The following is a 19,570-nucleotide window of genomic DNA, read 5'->3' on the forward strand; positions in this document are numbered from 1 at the left end:
ATAAACGTGTAAGTAAGTCTTTTTTAACGAATCAAATTTATATGATGGTGCTGATTAATGATGAAAAAAAGAAAAGAAGAATATATGGATTAATTGACCTATATAGTCTTGGTTCATCATGCCCTTTAAATTAAAAAGAAACTTAGATCAAATTATTCCTTCACATGCTCTCAATCGTGCTTATCTAGGGTTTACTCATTGTAATATCTTTAATACATAATTGGAAAACATACCTTCTGTTTTTATCATTATGCTTTTTTTTTAGTTTTTATACGTACTGTTACTGTATTAAGTTTTTCATTTTATATCACATCATGAGGAATGATAATCGCTCTTTCCACAAACTGTCCCTAATAATTAAATTCATTATTATGGATAGCCTATCATAAGAACAAAATTCATGATTAATAGTATTTCACTTTCATTAATATGACCTCACTGATTTTTATTTTTTTATAAAAAGCATGGTAATTAATTAAACACATACTAATATATTAACACGATTCGTCCATAGTGGGTGAACAACATGTATTTGGTATTTAAACAGATATATAAACAATAACAAATGTGCTCAGAAGATTGGTTATTCCCACAATTACCATTATTTGATCTAACTTAGTGATTTTTTTTTTTTTTTACAGATTCCAAAATTTGCATTCCTTAGATTTACCTGTACTATTAGTATTAGTCTATAAGCATACCTACCATATCTTAATTTCTGATTCGATTCAGTAGTTAAAAGTTTATTTGACCTCAGCTATACCAAAATTTACATTATTTAAATGTAATAAAAGAAACTAAGATATACGTAAATGATTATATTGACCTTACCCATGGATTTCTAGACTCATGAAACTGAGGCTATTCCAGTCTTTTACATACAAAATTTTAATTAGAACAAAGACACTTGGGGTTGGGTGTGGGTTAATTATATTATAAGACCCTAATGACAGCCCCTAGCACTGCACAGAATCATTGTCTTATATACCTGATTTTCAATTTATCAACTTTATAGGCAGACAAAAGCTGATAATCAAGGAATTAAATAATAGTAATACATTATTAGATTACATGTACTGTATATGTTTGACTTATTTGTATTTACTTTCCATCTACCATGACAAAACCACCTATGGTTTAGCCAATGTATCATAATACAGCCATTAGAAAAAAAATGTAATCATAACATCAAAATAAAATTTAAAAAATAGATTACAAAAATATACATTTATACTATAAAACCATAATTTTTTTTTAACAGAATCGTTTTATGGTTTGTGTTGATCATTGATAGTGTATATATATATACCACTAGCTAATGAAACCTTTACCAGTATGATATGTATTAATTTTTCAAATATATAATTACAATCAAAAAGATAACAACAATATTACATGAAAATGGAACTTATTTGCAGATTATTTGAGGTGCTCGAAATAAACTAACATCTTTCTTTTTTTCCTTTTTTGTTAAAGGGTTTATAAAACTAACATTTTGGTTAACATCAATATATAACCATATGTAGGTTCTTATTTGAACTTGAGTAACAAAAAAAAAATGTCGAACACTATTATTAAGTTAGAGAAAAATTACATAGTTCTCAAACCAATTAAAACATTGATCGCGAGATAGTTGCGCTAAGATTATTTTAATTTGCAATATCTGTGGCAAAAAAAAAACTGATCATGTTTTCTAAAGATTGCTAGCTTTAATAATTACAAATCAAAATGATGTTTTAGTGTCCGCAATGTGGTTGTTATCATTCGTTATGTCGTCTACCCAAAGCTTACTCTTAACTCTATACTATAACCATAAAGGATTTTTCAAATCGATCGGTAATCATTTTAAAAATCCATGTTATATGTTTCAAAATACTAAATGACGTCAGTTGCATCATAAAGAAAACTGCGGAGTTCTATGTATCCAGTGGTCAAATACAGAGACGGTTTGACCGCACGTGCCAGTAGACACGAGTATAAAAAACATTCAGAACTTTGTCAGTGCAAAACGACGTAGTTTGTTTCTTTACTGATGGGAGACAATTTATCTGCTGCTACTCATACAACGTGGAATTTCGTAGACAAAGACACGTGTATCAATAATACTGGATAGTTTGTAGATTATGAAATCAAGCGTCCACCGCACACGAATGCAATCATCTCTGAGCCACTGATCTTGCCACGTGGTAGATATTATTCAGTAGCGCAATCAAATGCCCTAAATACAGCTAATTTTTTTTTTTTTTGGTTACACGTATAACAGTTTTGTTATTGTGTTGATGCATCTTTTTTAAAGTTTAACCATCAAGCTGGATACATGTAATGTAATCACATTAGTTCATATAGATGCAATATAAATCCTATAGACATATTTATAAACGAAAAAGGTATACACCCATTGCAATGATTGTTATAGATCTTTTACGCAAAACATACGTAATACTATACGTTAGAAAACGATCATACCTAATGCCATATATTTCTATAAGAAGAATGTGCACTATGGTATTTGTTTACTGAATATTATTATCATTATATATGCACTACGATATACAAATCAATATTTGGTTTTCTTAAAACAACATTTGAAATTTGTTCTACTGATTATTATTGCGTATTAAAAGAAGAAGACGTTGTCCTCATTCAAATCACATAAGATTATTCTTCATTTTATTTCTCCTTTTAGCTTTATTAAACCTTTTAACGTAAAAAAGAAAATCAAAATACTCATAGTCCATATAAGTCGAGAGAGATTTGGTGAGAAGTCAGCATTGCCGACAGGAAGTTCTGCCTCACCACCAAAATGGTGAAAAATACCAAACCAATAATTACAATAACTTTATTTTTGTTATAATTATATTAGTACATAATTACAGTACTATGTCACCTCTTTTTTCACGAATACAGATAGTATCTTATTTAATCATAGACAACAAAAAAAGCTTACGTTTCTATCAACGATAACGTACAAAGTGAACGCCGATGTATATATATTCTAATAAGGTTTTTTTGATTAATTACCTGATTTAAGTTTTGATTGTTTTTTTTTTTGTTTTTGTTATATCAGCTACTCGAGGAGGTGGGTGAGGTGAATATAATGCCTAGCTAGAAAGTTCAAAATTTTACAAGGAGGAAAACAAAAGTGTATTTTTTTTTTTCATTTTTTTAGAAAAGTAGAATACTTTGCTATTTGTGGGGTATAAATATAATTATTGATTTCTACTTTTGGGGTTCCACCCTTGTTCAATCACCATAGTTACAACTTACAAATTACCACCTCAATGAAAATGATTCCTTGTCAAATAATTTAACTTTTTTTTTTTTTTTTTTTTTGAACAAACGTCAAATAATTTAACTTAAAACCTATTTTTCCCTTTAATCAGTACACTATAAAGATTCGAGCTTTAAAATATACTATTAGTAAGTAAACTTTACTATGAAAATTACTTATTTAATATAACAGTGATTTAGAATGTCGTACATATATGTCTGTATGTATGTGTGAGAGTGTAAAAAAATAAAAAAAGGTACTTGACTTATCTATTTGTCTGTAACTTAAATGGAAAAATAGCATCTAAATTATTGTATTTCTCTTTACTATTTCTAAATAATTGTTTGTTTTTTCTTTGCTTTCACTGTTATTACTTAATTTGTGTAATTTCACTTTAGCTGTCTGGTCACTCCATTTATGAAATCTTGCCACTAGATTTCAAAAATAATGGTACTATTGATAAAGTTATGATTTACAAGAATATAAATCATGGGTTACAGATTTTATTTTATTTCTTTCATATAAGAAAAATAAAAAAAATACCCCACAAAGTACAATACCATGGGCTCATAATCAATAAAGAGGAAAATTTCTAACCTTTCTAAACTATTCATAGCGGTAGAAATCATGGGTAAATCACACATCTTTGCTACAAATAGATTAACAAGACTTCTTCTATAATTGTTGTCCTTCCACATCTACCATTTCACTTCTTTTTTTTCTTACAGCTTTTGTATACACCTTGTATTGAACTTGCTTTCATGGTGGGGATCCACATTTTTGTTTTTATGAAAGACTTAATATAGATTGATATTATATAGAGTGATAATCATAATCATGGTTGATATGAAATTGAGACCCGTTAATCTTGGTTTGTTCTTCTTCAGAAACTCTAGATGGTACAAAAAAGTATGCATGTTTAGTCTGTCATTGCCATCAACAAACGTTATCATGAAGAAAAGAACATTAAACTTTCAAAAGTTTAAGTCATTTTTCTCAAAAAAAAGTAAAAGATATGTTTTGAAGTCATGATTAAGAATATGAATTTTTGATGACAAAAAGTGAGAGGGATCATTACAGTGTACCAAGAGAAGAAGAAACAAAAGCTGTCACTAATTAGAGTTTTTTTTTTCTAACCTCTAACCGATGATACACATATAGATGATAATGACAAGAAACTGAAATGGACGACTATGTTATATAGAAAATTATGAATACAAATACTCAAATCACATATAGATTAACTCATCTTCTAAAGAAACCAAGTACAAATTGAATATTTAATGATATAGTATGAGATACTACTAGTAAATGGAAGAAAAGAATTTAAACAATCCTACGAAATGCCAAATTCTATTGCAAAAAAACGAAGCTGAAATCAAATGGATCAAAAAAGAGATTCAAATTTATAAAATGTCACACTGAGGATGTATCCACAAGAACATCGTTTAGCAGATGATCCTCACCGTTAGCCATGGCTAGCAGCTCTGCATCCCTATCCTCTTCATTTGAGAAATCCCTCCTCTCGAATTTGGAGTTAGCTGATATGAAGATCAGCTTCTGAGCTCGATCTATAGCTGCATGTGACCGCCCGTTCGAGTTTACCCATTTCAAAAGTGAGGAATTGCATTTAAACCCTCCAGTAGTCGCGTGTAGGAAAATGAGCCTTACTGCAACTTTCCCTAGCGACCTGAACTCGCTAAGATACGTCTCCCAAACAAGTCTACTGCTTTGAGGATTCGCTATCCTCATCTTTCCAGAAACCGGATCACGCTCTTTCATTTGAACCGCACGTGCATACATAGGATCAAGACCTTCCGTTCTCCACTTCATCAGTTCCATCAACGCAATGTGTGCCTCGTCTCTAGACACAAGCCTTGTGATCAACTTATCTACATCTTTCTCTTGCTCAGGCGACAAACATTTAAACGGAGGAAGATACTTCCCGCTGCTATCTCTTATCAAGTAAAGAGGGTCGAGTATGAAAGCCGCAGCCCAAGCTGGATGATAACTCTTCTTGAATCTTCTCTCAACGAGTTTCTCAACATAACCTTCCCCTACATTGAACTTAGAATCCCAATCTTTAACCTTAGCTCTTAACTCGTCCCATAGAGGGAGACATTGCCCTACAAGCAGCTTCTCTTCCTCTGTTCTCCTAGCCATCTCTTTAACCAGCTTGATCAAACCGTGAACCGCCTCTACCTCGTTCCAAAACCCTTCGTCTCCAACCATCTCTCTGACCTCCCTAGCCATATGATCCTCCATTAAAACAACTTTACAAGCATCATCATGCATTACCAACTGAATTGCTCTAGCGGAACTCAACACATCCTCAAGAAGATTAAACAACGGCTCGAAGAAACAAGCCTTGTTACTACTACTACTACTACCACTACTACAACTTCTACGTTCGTCGTCGTAATAGCAATGTAAAGGCAACCTAAGCATAACAGACTCGCCGTGTTCTTGCAACTGATACTTACAGTGTGCGTTACGTATCTGCGCAGTGTTGTTGATGAACTTGGCGAGCCTCACACAGTTCTGCGAAACAGATTTGAATAAAGGCAGCTCTTTTACGAAGTCTTTGATCAAACTGTTGAGTCCTTGAAACTGACAAGACAGATTCACCATCCATTGATGCTGACTCTCAAGATTCCTCAGTGCTTTGGTCTTGAACTTATCAGAGACTATCCCAACACATCTCTGAGGTGAATTCCCACAAATGCCCTTGACCGTATCTAACAAAAGCTCCTCCGCGTAGTTGGACGGCACAGCTCCGTTCACCAGAACTGCCTTTCTGTACAGACTCGTCCCGTTGGGTAAATTCACAATCAAACTCACGAGATTCTCGCCGGATTCCCCTGTTTTCCAGCCGTCCGATGCGATTTGGAAGAACATGGCGTCTCTGATTCTGGACTCAGCCTCTGCTCTTGCCTCGTCGTACTTCAAGTCCAGTCTCGTGGTGGCGAAGTCTCTCTTGGAGATGATCGGTAAACCAACTTGGGTGAGAAAAGCTCGAAACTTTGGATGCTCGAGACCAGAGAGAGAAACAGAGCCGCAAGATTCGAAGACCCAATCAGAGAGAGAGTCCAAAGCTGACTCTATCTGCGATCTGGTAAGAGACTGCGTCTGCGAAGGTTTAGGACTCTTAAGCTTCTTCACACTGTCTTCAAGCATAGCTAAAGGACCCAAATCGTCTTTTCCGCCGGAGAGCATCAAATGCTGCTGAGGCGGCGGAGTAGTAGAGTAATGCAACTCCCCGCCGCAGAACCTGGAAGGATCGACGACAGTTAAAGGCGTGACGTGGTAAGACCCGCCGATGGGAGGAGGGTTAAGCCGAGAAGGAACCGCGGTGGTGACAGCGCCGGAGGAGTTACGTTTCCGGTGATGATGAGTCTGAGGAGAGGACGAGGAAGAGGTGGGAGAAGGAGTGATGGTGGAAATGGGAGTGACAGAGTTGAAATTGGGACAAGTGCCGCGTTTGAGATGCTCAGAAGCGGTGCGGGAAGGGTTAGAGGCGGAGAAAACGGCGTCGCATAGAGAACAACGGAGTTTCACGGCTTTAGGGAGACCAGTGTCGGTGTTGCGTACGAGGATAGGTTCAAGATGAGTCCAATACCACGCGCCTTTGCCTTTAACTGCTTTAGTTCTTACAGTCATTAAACCTTCGTACCTCTTGTTTAATGCTTTTGCTGTTAGCTCGTCTGTTGTAAGGCCATCGATCGAAGGAGGAGGAGGTGGTGGTGGAGGAGCCTGTTGTTGTTGTTGTTGTTGTTGTTGTTGCTGATGAGCCGCCGTGTGAGCATTAGTCGTCGCCATCAGATTAATTATAATAATTAAAAAAGAAGTTTGGATGTAATGAAAAGAAAAAAATCGGAAATTTCGAGGCTTTGGGTGTTTTTAAGCGGGAGTTGGATTTTGATGCCTCGTAGAAAACGTATCAGAGGTGAAAAGTCGCCGGAAGACGACGATCTTTGACGACACTGACATTTTTCCCGGTTATCAGAAGAATTTAATTTGGAAATAAACTTTGTAACTCGAGTTACTTCTAGTAACAAGAATATGAAGTAGCTTCTCTCTGTTCACTCTGCTTCACTATTGTTGTGAGAGAGAGATTTAGAGGAAAGAGACAGAAGCGGAGAAGAAGAGGAGAGAAATATGGAAGAGAGAGAGATGAAGAAGGGGTTGAAGGTCACGCGCATGGAGAAGGGAAAAGAGAGTTGAAAGGAACAAGGGGGGGAGGGTGAAAGCAGAGTCCCACGTCGTACGAGAACACAAACGTTACATTGGCTATTAGACTCTCTCGCTTTCTCATCATTGGAGCGTTTTACTCACGCTCTTCCCTTCTTTCTTTTTTTTTCCCTTTCGAAAATCCCTTTTCTTGTCTCCTGCTTTAATGTTTTTTTTTTTTTAATTTAAAAGGAAAATTGGAACTATTTGGGACCTTAATTTAATGCATTTTAGATTTTCTTAACTTTTTTGTAAACGTTTTTCTTGTTATGCAATATGCAGTATCAACCACCAATGTTAAAAGTAATTTGGTTTTTTTAAAGAAACAAAGAATTTGTCTTTTTTTTAAAAAAAATTTTGGAAAGATCTACCATTTGGTTAAATTGATTTGTTATTTTTTTTACTATTTCTTAAATGTAAGTATTAAGTATTGATAGAAAAGCTCAAATATATAAATAGGCTGTTAGAAGTAGGGTTTGTTGACAATATTAAATTAGATGGATTTTAATTTTTCAAAATGATGAATCCGGTTTAACAAACCCTCGTTATGATTTTATTTTTAAAAAATGACATTAACGGTTCAAGACACTTTTTACATTGTGATTCGGTTTAACAATTTTTTTATATTTTATTTTATTTGTTTTGAATATGGTTATTACAAAAACGAAGAAAACTGGGTGAGTGGGATTTCCATTTGTGTATTGTTGTCTACGTGGGATGTGTTCAGAATTTGGGCATAAAAAGGGTTGTAGGAGAGAGAGTGAGAATTTAATTTTTGTTTTCTAGATAGACAGTGAAAGACATTTAATCGCAGAGTCTGTGTGTTGTGTTCTGTTGACCATTTTGTGTGTTGACTCAACAAAAACATTTTTTAAAAGGACATCTCTTCGTAAATAATTTTTGTCTTGAAAGTTGTTTTTAATTTGACTGAGAGAGAAACCTTTTACAAGTTCCATTTTTTTACCGACCAATTTTGGTTCCTTCTACCAAACCAGTTATTTGCTAAAACTTTGGATTTCTCTTTTCATTTGCTTTGTATGAATATGAATGAATGTTCATGAGAATCATGAGTGTGTGTGTCATCATTGCTCATTGGCCGTAGTCGTTAGCATTTGTATGTCATGAATAAACAAACACCCCTTTCTACTCTTCACAGTTATAACACAAATACTATCACTCAGGTAAGGTTCAGTTACATGCTTATCCACAAAATATCTACCATTTCGACAAAAAAAATTACAACAACCTCAATAAAATTATTGGACAATGACACATTTTAGCTAAAATTACTTGACGATAGACACACATTTCATGAATTTGTTTACTCCTAATCTAGTGTAACGTTTTTTTGAACTTGAACTTGTAAATCTCTCTTAATGTATAATCTTTTATATAAAATATGTTTTTTTTTTTTTTTTTGAGAAAAAGAAAATATATGTTCTAACTGCTTTTCTACTTATTTCGTCATTGTTTGTATTATTTTCTAATAAGCTTAGATTTGAGATCAATAATTAAAGTAAACAAGAGTGGAGGTTAGTAGGAGTCAAGTTTTAATTGGTCAATATCTTATGTCAATAAAACCACATGTCACAACTGTCTCCCACTTTCTCTAATGTATCTGCATACATATGGATTCTTAAGTTGTAAATATATATATACAAATCCCACCCCTAACTGTTTTCTAGTATATATTAAAGAAGGCAGAAATTCAAAATTTCCTACCACATAATTTAGATCAGTCCAATCTTAAAAAAGATGTATAGTACTATCTTAAGAATGATCTTGTCTGTTACATACCAACCACCCAAAACCCCATGCATTATGCCCTCTCTAGCTATAAGTTTTCTCCAAACTTATCGTGGCGTGAATCAAAGTTTGTGATATAGTGATGAGAACTTTACTACTAATTAACATCACTTTGTTACAAGTTTAATAAATAATATATGAATTATATATATACCTTAATATATTTTGTCACTTGAAACTATTTGCATACACTTCACCACTTCACAGAAAATAGTTTAACTCAATAAGTAACTGTGGATAGAAAATAGTTACGTATAAGAAATTAGAATCTTCATTTTCCCAATCATTTAACAAAATACTGATATTAATTATTACTGTGACAACGTAATTTGCTTGAATTACAATCTTGTACGAGAGTTTTCTTTTCTCAACCACTCCACTAAAATCGTGTTTAGAACTGAAATAAATATACACACACACACCATGTAAGAAAATAAGTATATGATTGAAATAAATAAAAATAATGCCACCTTTTATATTGATAGCGATAGTATTTAGTATTATTTAATTAGCGAACTTGGATGGTTTAGTTAACTGAACCACACATAGAGAGTCCAGAAATCTAGAGATTAGTGAGAGAGAAACCGACTAAAACTAAAATCAAATTATGTGATGGTATTTGCATTGCTAAACCAAGAAAAAAAAAACAAAAAAAAAGAATTAACATGGAATTGATGAAGCTTGTTTTTTTTTTAGTACTAGAAAACAGCTGGCTTTAGTTTTATCAAATCACATGATTGTAAGTTTGTTTACTGGTCCCATAATTGTTTTCTAATTTTTAAGATTTATTTTCCTTAATATATATACAGTACGACAATAACCAAAAAAAATTATACGACTCAACCAAAACCCAAATTATTTGGGCTAAGTCTAAAGGCCCACAAGCTTATATAATGTTAAACCGGCGTGAATGGTAGGCATTTCAATTATAACCGGAAATTGAACCGGAACATCGGTAAACAGCAAAAAACCGTGACTTCTAGGCTTTTTTTTTTTTTTTTTTTTACGTCTTTCGCTGTTTTCCTCCGATCAGAATCTCGAAACCGAAGGGTCCAACTGAACTATCGAACCTCGCCGACCACGAACGAACTCGTTGTCGTAACTGTCTCTCTCTCTCTCTGTTCCTCATCGAACCTTTATTGGGAGGAGAGAGAAAAGAACAGAAACAGGACAGCGAGGATAGATCCGAGGAAGATTGTCGGAAACTAGAAGGAGGAAAAGATGGGAGATATCTGGTCATGGCTTATTTCCTTCTTCTTCCTCATAGCTCTTGTCGGAATCATCGTCTATCAGGTCTGTGTATTCGATCCCAATTCCCAATTTTTTATTGAATACAGAAACCTTAAAAAGTTCATCTATGGAATTTGCCAGTTTCCCGGTGACAATAGTTCCATTGGTATTCTGTGATTTAGGTAGAATTAGGGTTTTATGATGTTCTTGCCAAATGATTGTAAGAAGAACAAAGTTTCAATTTTTTGGGAATGTTTTAATCAAAGCAGTCAATTTAATGTTCCTGCAATTGCTTATTGGCATCTGAAAACACGTTTATAGGTTCATAGTAATTTGTTTTTATGCTCATTATTTATGTCTGTTCTGAGGAATTAGAATTACCTCCTTTAAGCACACGTTGCTCCTTTGATATATGAGCTCCATTTCAGCGTAATGAAGTCAATCCTTTTGTATTGTCACTGAGATTGATAAGCTAGCAGTTCTAGTCGAAATAAAGTATAGTTAATAACTCCAAATGCGAATTGTAGCTGAAGAGATACATACATTTTCTAGGAAACTAAAGTCTCTTTTTGGAATTGGAAATCTTTCGTTTGCAGCTTGTTTGTTTAGCGGATCTCGAGTTTGACTACATCAATCCTTACGACTCTGCTTCGAGAATAAATTCTGTGGTTTTACCGGAGTTCATTGTTCAAGGAGTTCTATGCGTTTTCTACCTCTTAACAGGACACTGGTTCATGGCACTCTTATGTTTACCTTATCTCTACTACAACTTTCAACTGTAAGTTTGTTTTTGACAACTCCTCTCTCAGTCTTTTGCTCCAGTCAAATGTTGATGTCTTGATATCCATCCATTGTTCAGTTACTCGAAGCGACAACATTTAGTAGATGTCACTGAGATCTTCAACTTGCTTAACTGGGAAAAGAAGAAACGGCTGTTCAAGCTTGCTTACATAATCCTTAACCTCTTTCTCACTATATTCTGGTAACAACCAAAGATCTTTTGAATTCCATTTTGCTTATATATAACCTTCTTCATTATGATCAAGACTGCTAAATACACTATCTGTCTGCAACCTTTGTTTAGGATGATTTATTCGGCGCTGGATGATTACGAGGACTAATTGATGAAAACATGGTCAATCTTCTTCAGTTATTGATCTGATTTGACACTGCGTTCCAAGATACAGCGCGGTGCTTGTGGTTGTGGCAATGAAAAAAAAAATAGAAAGGAAGAGTGTTTGTTTTGTTAAATGAATCCATGTTTGTAAGATTAGTGGCAGAAAGATTTGTGTATTTATTTCTTTTGTTAGTAACAACTTTAGATATTGAGTTAACTGTTTTGAATTCTCATGTCTTGATCATATTTGTACAAGCAATCAAGATAGTAAACCACTGGGTTACATACGCAATAAAACTAAATCTTTCCAATGTAAGCAAAAGTCAATCCATGTGAACTTTGACCTTTTAAAAGTGACCTTTTTGAGTGATGATGTTATAACGAGAGGATGTTCACTTGTTCAGAACTTAAAAGAAGAGTTAAGAACCTTCGGTTTCGGTTTTGCAATTAGGTTATCTGATAAAGCTAACCCTCGTCCTTACTGTGGCAGTCGGAAGATTTTGGTTTGTCAAGGTGATTTCTTTATCTCTTTCTGTCTTAGACTTTTCTCCAAGCTTCTTCGATTCTTCTTAGTGTGGTTCGATCTCTAGACCCAATTGCTCTGTTTCCATCCTAGATTTATCTGTGGTTGTATAGTCGTAAAGTCTTTAGATTTGGGAATCGAGTTCTATTGTGGTGTTTAGGTAGCGAAGATCCAAATTTTATTTGGTATCCTTAATCTGAAACAAGGGTTAATCTTACATCTGCTCATATGATCCATCTTTGTTCTGAGTTTTCGAGAATGTTCTTGAGTCTCTTTTGATGAGAATTAAGCTCAGATTATTTGCTTTTTTCCTTACAGGTATTATTTATCACTTACAATGGTTAATGCAATCAAAGGAGTGTTCGTCTCCTGGTACTGTTATTTCGATTCCCAAGCAAATGAACACAATTTTTATAAAGTCATGAATGATTCAATGTTTATTTTTCTGTTTTTGTTTTGCAGTGATATCCCTATGACACAGTTCATAGTGAACATGAACAATTCGATGCCTCCATCTCAGAGATTCATAATTCATGTACTTGATAGCACTCACTTGTTTGTGCAGCCACAGGTTGAGGGGATGATTCGCAGTGCCATTTCTGATTTTAGAGATCAAAACTCTTACGAGAAGCCCACTTCTTAGATCACTTGCTTCTCTTTTTTATCTTCCATCTCTGCTTGTGTTGATCTCTTTTTGATGAATAAACGAAACACACGTTTGTTTTGCTTATCGACATTGTAAGATATTTCAGACTGTTTCTTAAATTACCAATGCTTCCGGTTTATATTGGATTTTTCCGGTTTTGTCATTTGGTTTGAGAATTGGGACTCAATCACTCATGTTGGTAAAACCGAAATAAGATGATTGTTCATGAATCGGAAGTTAAACCAATTCGGTTTAAAGTAAACCAACATATTATTTTGATAAACCAATCTTCTTCGACAAAAAGAAATGTCCAATCTGCAAGTTTTTTAGTTTCAACCCTTCTTGTCTGATAGATAAACAAAAAAAAAAAAAATCAGTGTTCGGCTCTAACACGCTCGACGAGCCATGGCGGTCTCGCTTAATACAACTCTTCACCAGCCTTGTCTGAGTCCCAGGTTAAAATCTTCGATTCTCTTAAATTTTACATACTTCTTCTGTCTATAACCACTTGCATCTGATTTTGTTTTTTTATATATGGTGTATTTGCAGCTGTAGCGTCAAGCTTTATTCTGGGTTAAAGCCTCAATCTGCAAGTTCGTTCCTTTTCTTCTTAATCTATCCGAAATTTTGTGTCTTTAATCGAATTGGTTAGTATGTTTGGAACTGATGATTTTGGTGTTACTGTTGTCTGAATATGTTCAGGCTTTTTAGCAAGTGGGTATCAGAATTTGAATAAGGAGTTCTATGGAAGAGTTCATAAGAGTCTGCAATCCGGGTAATGTGATACTCTTGTTCAATTTTGCTTCATTAGGGCTTTTTTTCTCCCTTATTCTGATTTGTGATGGAGATTCCTGTAGTGAATGATGAAATGTGAAAATTGAGCTAAAGACTTAGTACATAACATTAAGTTGGTTTGCTGATATTAGAACTCGTGCGAATGGTCATAGATAGCTTTGTTGTGTTAAACTCAGTGTGGTTAATGTGTTTCTACAGGACTGGGAAAGCGAGCAGGTCAAGGGTTAAGATGATGCCTATAGGAACACCTAGAGTTCCCTACAGAAACAGAGAAGAAGGCACTTGGCAATGGGTTGATATATGGAATGCCCTTGTACGTATTTTCTCGACTTGTACATAATCTTGTGTATATGGTTTTATATGGTCACTGTGAAAGTTGTTAACTTGTAATCTTGTGCTGCAGTATCGAGAGCGTGTAATTTTCATTGGACAAAACATTGATGAAGAGTTTAGCAACCAGATATTAGCTACCATGTTGTATCTTGATACTCTTGATGACTCTAGGAGGATTTATATGTACCTTAATGGTCCGGGTGGTGATGTAAGTTTCTCTTTCATTCTTTGGTCTTTTCATGTTTGGTTACACTTACTCCAAATTTTGAAGCTAATGTTTATAAAGATTTTGTATTTTTTTTGTTTGTAGCTTACTCCAAGTCTAGCCATCTATGATACAATGAAGAGCTTGAAAAGTCCGGTTGGGACACATTGCGTTGGGCTTGCTTATAACCTTGCAGGTTTTCTTCTTGCTGCCGGAGAAAAGGTGATTTTTATTCACATTTTTATGCATCTTTCTCCATACGTTAAATGACTATATAGACATTGAAATCAAATGAAATGTATATACTAGACTCTAAGGACACTTGAGATTAAGCTATTGTTGTTTTTGTTTATATATAGGGTCATCGGTTTGCGATGCCATTGTCAAGAATTGCGCTCCAATCACCAGCTGGTGCAGCCCGTGGTCAGGTAAAATAAGCTGTCTTTCGAGTTTGTTCTAGTAAAAGCTTTCAACGTTATGTCAATTCATTATTTTGAACGGCCAAGCTACAAACATTTCTCAGGCTGATGATATCCAAAATGAAGCAAAAGAGCTTTCAAGGATAAGAGATTACCTCTTCAATGAACTAGCCAAGAATACCGGCCAGCCTGCTGAAAGGGTCAGTTCTGTTTCCATAATATAACCAAATCAAACAGTTTCTGTTTACTGTTTTTGGAAAACCGTTTTAATTCTGAGTGCATATTATGATGATGATGAATGATAATACAGGTCTTCAAAGACTTGAGCAGGGTGAAAAGGTTCAACGCAGAAGAAGCTATCGAGTATGGACTTATTGATAAGATTGTTAGACCACCGCGCATCAAAGAAGACGCTCCTCGCCAAGACGAAAGCGCAGGTCTCGGCTAGTCTTTTTGTTTTTGTTATGGTTTTTGCCATAGTCAAAAAGTAAACAATCTGTGATGTTCTTCTGATTGTGATTCTTACCGAATAAAATCACTTCTTATTGTTTTCTCATTCCACCGATTCTCTGAGTTCTACAATACTTGTTTAAGTACAAATAGCCACCGTTACAGAAGCAGAAGCAGGCATAAACTCTTTGCGTATTTCTCTGTCTAGCTCTCTTGTCTTGTTCTTTCTGTAGTAGGCCGGTTCAATTTTTGTTTGACTAGAGAAATGAGCGTAAACCGGCAATGTCCATCTGAAGTTAGAATAGTTGGGGAAATAGTAGTAAATTAAAAGTGTTCAGTGCCAATTTTGTAACAACTGTAGTTCTACATACGTCCTACATATTAAATCACACACAAGCTACATCTTCCATTGGCTGTAATTTTTTGTTGAAAGTGATATTTCGGATCTTCATTAACATGTAGTATAGACTATTATAGTATAGGTGTAGATTTAGATACATGGTTTTAAAAATAGTTGACGTAATTGCATAAAAAGCTGTCGGTTATACTGATGCACAAACTAATTAACAACTCAGGACCTAATACATGAGAACGACGTCAAATAAAGATCATTTGTACATAGATGGATCATTGGATTAGAAATTTCCAAAAAATAATACTAGTTTTCTTTATAAACTACTTTTACTGGACTAAAGTTGTCGAGATGTTGAATTTTTAAAAATGACATCATGAATCTATACATTTAACACTTCCTACACCACCAACTCTTGTGAAGTAAAATTTCAACAAAATTAAATAAGAAGGAATTGAGCGACGTGGAGAAAAAATAGAGAGAGACCAACGTATCAGTTTTCCAAATACTCCATGAATCTCTCAATTAAATCACCCACCAAAAAGCTTTATGGGCTTACCTACTTTTATTGTCCTGGTTCTTGTTGGAACATTATGATGGAAAGTTCCCATATTCTCAAATTCTAGAACATGCGACTATTTTATTTTCTTGGTATATTGCCGACGCAATTTCTTACAAAAAAAACTCCTTATTTTCCAAGAAACGCATTTTCACTAAGATCCAGACAGAGCTGCCAATTTAGAACAGAACATCCAACGAAGAGTTAACACTTGACAAATAACAACAACACATTATCATAGTCAGAGATCATCTAAATTTTTTTAAAAAATTATGTAAACGAGAAACAAATTGAAAATTTTAAAAATCAATTTTCTAATAAAGGTATTGGACTTGCTTAATAACATTTCATTGTCATACGAAAGAAATATGGCGTGGTTCGTTGGTAAGAAGCCACAAAGTCATGGGACATGTGTTGAAAAATCATAGCCACATCTTCCAAATTTTAAAAAGAATTGGAACCCAACCTGTAAACATTATAATATTCCACTAAGAAAATACAAGTCAACCACTAATAATATAACTCACAAAAACAATAATAATAATAATTAATCTTAGCAACTTTTTTACAACCTGTTCTAAACATCTAATACCCCACAATAAAAGAAAACAAGCAATTTCTGAATTTTCTAACCATCCCTCTCCTCTTTTTTTCTCTATATTTACAAAAGAACATGACCAAACCAATGCCTAACTTATAATTCAACCTACCAAACAAATTTCATCTAACCGGGTGGTTCCCGGTTAACCCACGACTTGAAAGATTCTAAGAACATGATTTGATAAGACCGAAGTTGAAGAGATTTCTCCAAACCAAACTCCCGAGTGAAACCAACACTGCTTTGGTCTGTTGTTGCTCTTCTCCATCTCCCTTCTTATGATTCACCGTTGGCATTTCCTTCACTCTCAAACATTCCAAACCGATTTTCTCTCTAACCGATTCAATCAATTTTGACTCGGGTTCGTCTCCGTTTGCATCGGTTACATAGAATATGTTTGTAGCCATGTCCCCACTCGTTGATATCTCTGTTCTTGTAACATTCAGACCGTTTTCTCTGAATGTCCTCGTTACTTCGGCTAGTAAACCTTGTTTGTCAGGATGTTTCAGCTCTAATCTCACACCCTAAACACAATTTAAAACCAATGAAACGTTTAGATTTCCTATTAAACAATAGAAAAGTCAAAAAGGTAGTGTTATTGTTATACCTCTAGTGCTCTTCTTTCGACTGCAGCTTCTAAGCATTGAATCACTCGTTGTCTCTCTGCTTCTGAACTTATCGGTGATCCATCTTTATGCCGAATGTAAAATTCCTGAACAGTTTAAAGATCTTTTTAGCTCAAAATCACACAAAAAACATCGATCAATTCAAACGAATATGCACGATCTGTTTTCAAGAAACATACCAAGTGAGCTTGGTCATCAGCGGTGTTAATAGTCGCATGGAACACGGCATATTCCATATCGGTTAACGTACAAACCACATCGAATAGAAGCTTGGTACGGTCCCGACAATGAACATTAACGACAGAGTAACCCCTCTCAGCCCAATTCTGAACCGTCACAACAACCATTGGAGATCTCTCTTGTGTCTTTGATCTCTTCTCGTAGTCTCTGTCTTCAAACATAAGCTGATGAAGCCTACGTTCTATGTGCATCATCGAATCCACAGAGACACAAGTCTTTGCAGCGGAGTTAACATCGTTGTCTCCATTCAAAACGTTCTTTAACCGTCCCTCGATCTTGGAAACTCTCTGAGAATCAAGAATCGGTGATCCTGAGCTACAGTCTCTGAGGTAGATCACAGAAGCAACTCTACCGTTATGTGTCCATAGCTTAGCGTCAACGACATCACAGTTGAGATCAGAGAGAACCGCAAACATTTCAGAGAGTAAACCGATTCGGTCTGTTCCGGTTAACTCTAAGGCTGTTAAACCGTTTACTTCAATGTTTTCTCCGTAGTAAACTTTCTCAATCGACTGGTGAAATCAGAAAAATACAAAAAAAAGATTTCTATATTTAGAATTCATGTTCTTGAATTTAATAAGACACATGAATCTCTTATAAAGATTTACGAAATTATTACCTGTTCAATGTATCTCAAGACGCTCTGGTCATTCAATTTGTTTCCGTTTAAGTCAGTCACATGGAAGACTGCAGTAATTAGGAAAACAAAAAGAGTTATAAAAAAGTAATAATAAAGAAAAATGTTATGATTATTGAAATTTAAATAATTTAATTACCATCCATGTTCCATCTTCCATCAGAAGAAATATAAGCTTTCTTAATGGAGAGATTTAAATCGGTGAGAATTTGCACAGCTTCTAATAGTATACCGTTTCTTCTTGCACTATCAACCTGAGAAAGAAAAGAATATAGATAAATATTTATTAACTTTTTAATCTTTAGGGTTTAAAAATGTTTTTGAAGGTATTAATTAGATGTGTTTTTGTAGCTAACCTTGACGATTGTCGCTGAAGAACAAACACCATTGTCGATAACGACCCTGTAATAATAATAATGTAGGGACTTGTTTTAGATTTTTCTTTTTCTATTTTCCGACAAAGAAATTATAATTTATTATCGAAAATCAAAGTTTAGAGAAGATAAGTCCTCAAAAACAAAAAACAAAAATTCAAGTTGATGAAAAATAAGACCAAGAAAAGAAAATTGTGAAGATCTTCTAGGAAGAAGACATAAAGAACAAACTTTTACATATTTAATATATTTCTTTTTGGAAAAACAAAAAAAAAGTAAATTAAAGAGAGAAAAAAAAAAAAATATATATATATATATATATATATTCAAATTTCAAAACTCAGGTGTGAAAATTCGAATATGATTTTTATATTTTTTCCCGGACTTAATAAAAAATAATATTTTCCGGGAGAATTTTCCCACCAGAGAAGAAAAAAAAAACGAAGACACATTAATTTTCTGGGTTTTCCAATTTTAAAGCTCTGTTTTTTTTTTTGAAAAATAATTTTAAAGCTCTGTTCTTCTAATCTTTAACAAAAAAATTCCAAACAAAAAAAAACAGAGAAGAAGAAGTAAACAAACCTTGGAGTGTTCATCCTAATAACAAGCTTTTCATACTCATCCAAATAACCCTTCATAGCCATAATCTCTCTCTCTCAATCTCTAATTCTCTATGATACAAGAATAATAGATACGCCGTCGTTTCCAACCTCTCTCTCTCTCTGCTTCTTCTTCTTCACCAGCGTTTCTCTCTAAAACAAACGAACGAACGATGCTGTTTCTATTTGCTCCCTGGAATTTTGAGAAGCTGTTACTTTTTTTTTGTTCTCTCTCTCTTTCTAATTCTCTCTCTCTCTCTAGATGATAAATAGACAAAGCACGCTGCTTTCACATATAATCCTTTCCATACCACTGGACTACTTGTATTTATATGTATATTACTATGTGGATAAATAAATAAATATATTTAATTAAGTTGGTAATATATCTTTTCATTTTTATAGAAAAGGTCACATGGATCTCACCACGTCTCACGCATGTTACTAATGCTAAAAGTCTTCTTGAATTGGACCCCTGATATAAGTTATAAAAATGCTTCTTAAAAATTGATTTTATCTTAACCTTAAAATGCTTCTATATATATTAGTATTACCATCAT

At 34.2% G+C, this 19,570-nt stretch overlaps 5 protein-coding genes across 5 annotated transcripts; 3 read left to right on the forward strand and 2 right to left on the reverse strand.

The window, feature by feature from the left end:
* Positions 1–4,492: 4,492 nt before the first annotated feature.
* Positions 4,493–7,654, reverse strand: LOC104755506 (uncharacterized). Its single transcript, XM_010477908.3, has one exon. The coding sequence runs from the start codon at positions 7,088–7,090 to the stop codon at positions 4,688–4,690; it is 2,403 nt and encodes an 800-aa protein (XP_010476210.2). The 5' UTR covers positions 7,091–7,654; the 3' UTR covers positions 4,493–4,687.
* Positions 7,655–10,226: 2,572 nt separating this feature from the next.
* Positions 10,227–11,951, forward strand: LOC104755507 (protein cornichon homolog 4). Its single transcript, XM_010477909.2, has 4 exons — positions 10,227–10,600; positions 11,134–11,315; positions 11,397–11,519; positions 11,622–11,951. The coding sequence occupies exons 1-4, from the start codon at positions 10,529–10,531 to the stop codon at positions 11,656–11,658; spliced, it is 414 nt and encodes a 137-aa protein (XP_010476211.1). The 5' UTR covers positions 10,227–10,528; the 3' UTR covers positions 11,659–11,951.
* Positions 11,952–12,028: 77 nt separating this feature from the next.
* On the forward strand, positions 12,029–12,969 carry LOC109130246 (general transcription and DNA repair factor IIH subunit TFB5). The gene is made up of 3 exons (XM_019239749.2): positions 12,029–12,167; positions 12,496–12,549; positions 12,640–12,969. The coding sequence occupies exons 2-3, from the start codon at positions 12,515–12,517 to the stop codon at positions 12,818–12,820; spliced, it is 216 nt and encodes a 71-aa protein (XP_019095294.1). The 5' UTR covers positions 12,029–12,167; positions 12,496–12,514; the 3' UTR covers positions 12,821–12,969.
* A 98-nt stretch (positions 12,970–13,067) lies between these two features.
* Positions 13,068–15,131, forward strand: LOC104755508 (ATP-dependent Clp protease proteolytic subunit-related protein 2, chloroplastic). Its single transcript, XM_010477910.3, has 9 exons — positions 13,068–13,278; positions 13,373–13,416; positions 13,526–13,598; positions 13,817–13,931; positions 14,022–14,159; positions 14,262–14,378; positions 14,516–14,584; positions 14,680–14,775; positions 14,886–15,131. Exons 1-9 carry the CDS (start codon positions 13,229–13,231, stop codon positions 15,021–15,023), a joined length of 840 nt encoding a protein of 279 aa, XP_010476212.1. The 5' UTR covers positions 13,068–13,228; the 3' UTR covers positions 15,024–15,131.
* A 1,259-nt stretch (positions 15,132–16,390) lies between these two features.
* Positions 16,391–19,330, reverse strand: LOC104755509 (ACT domain-containing protein ACR8). Its single transcript, XM_010477911.2, has 7 exons — positions 18,994–19,330; positions 18,394–18,439; positions 18,177–18,291; positions 18,020–18,087; positions 17,340–17,912; positions 17,142–17,246; positions 16,391–17,058 (listed from the first exon to the last, which is right to left on the reverse strand). The coding sequence occupies exons 1-7, from the start codon at positions 19,053–19,055 to the stop codon at positions 16,702–16,704; spliced, it is 1,326 nt and encodes a 441-aa protein (XP_010476213.1). The 5' UTR covers positions 19,056–19,330; the 3' UTR covers positions 16,391–16,701.
* Between the last annotated feature and the right edge of the window lie 240 nt (positions 19,331–19,570).

The sequence above is a fragment of the Camelina sativa genome, chromosome 17, assembly GCF_030686135.1.
Source record: "Camelina sativa cultivar CO46 ecotype springtype chromosome 17, ASM3068613v1".
NCBI lineage: Eukaryota > Viridiplantae > Streptophyta > Magnoliopsida > Brassicales > Brassicaceae > Camelina > Camelina sativa.

What these genes read in the sequence shown, in the direction of transcription:
- LOC104755509 (XM_010477911.2), bottom strand. Translation starts at nt 19,055, where the DNA reads ATGGCTATGAAGGGTTATTTGGATGAGTATGAAAAGCTTGTTATTAGG. An exon ending in ATTAGGATGAACACTCCAAG is followed by an intron (nt 18,440 to 18,993) that starts GTTTGTTTACTT and finishes TTATTATTACAG; the next exon opens with GGTCGTTATCGACAATGGTG. An exon ending in TCTTGAGATACATTGAACAG is followed by an intron (nt 17,913 to 18,019) that starts GTAATAATTTCG and finishes TGATTTCACCAG; the next exon opens with TCGATTGAGAAAGTTTACTA.
- LOC104755506 (XM_010477908.3), bottom strand. Translation starts at nt 7,090, where the DNA reads ATGGCGACGACTAATGCTCACACGGCGGCTCATCAGCAACAACAACAA.
- LOC109130246 (XM_019239749.2), top strand. Translation starts at nt 12,515, where the DNA reads ATGGTTAATGCAATCAAAGGAGTGTTCGTCTCCTG. An exon ending in AAAGGAGTGTTCGTCTCCTG is followed by an intron (nt 12,550 to 12,639) that starts GTACTGTTATTT and finishes TTTGTTTTGCAG; the next exon opens with TGATATCCCTATGACACAGT.
- LOC104755507 (XM_010477909.2), top strand. Translation starts at nt 10,529, where the DNA reads ATGGGAGATATCTGGTCATGGCTTATTTCCTTCTTCTTCCTCATAGCT. An exon ending in TCGGAATCATCGTCTATCAG is followed by an intron (nt 10,601 to 11,133) that starts GTCTGTGTATTC and finishes TTTCGTTTGCAG; the next exon opens with CTTGTTTGTTTAGCGGATCT. An exon ending in CTCTTTCTCACTATATTCTG is followed by an intron (nt 11,520 to 11,621) that starts GTAACAACCAAA and finishes ACCTTTGTTTAG; the next exon opens with GATGATTTATTCGGCGCTGG.
- LOC104755508 (XM_010477910.3), top strand. Translation starts at nt 13,229, where the DNA reads ATGGCGGTCTCGCTTAATACAACTCTTCACCAGCCTTGTCTGAGTCCC. An exon ending in TTAATGGTCCGGGTGGTGAT is followed by an intron (nt 14,160 to 14,261) that starts GTAAGTTTCTCT and finishes TTTTGTTTGTAG; the next exon opens with CTTACTCCAAGTCTAGCCAT. An exon ending in CTGGTGCAGCCCGTGGTCAG is followed by an intron (nt 14,585 to 14,679) that starts GTAAAATAAGCT and finishes AACATTTCTCAG; the next exon opens with GCTGATGATATCCAAAATGA.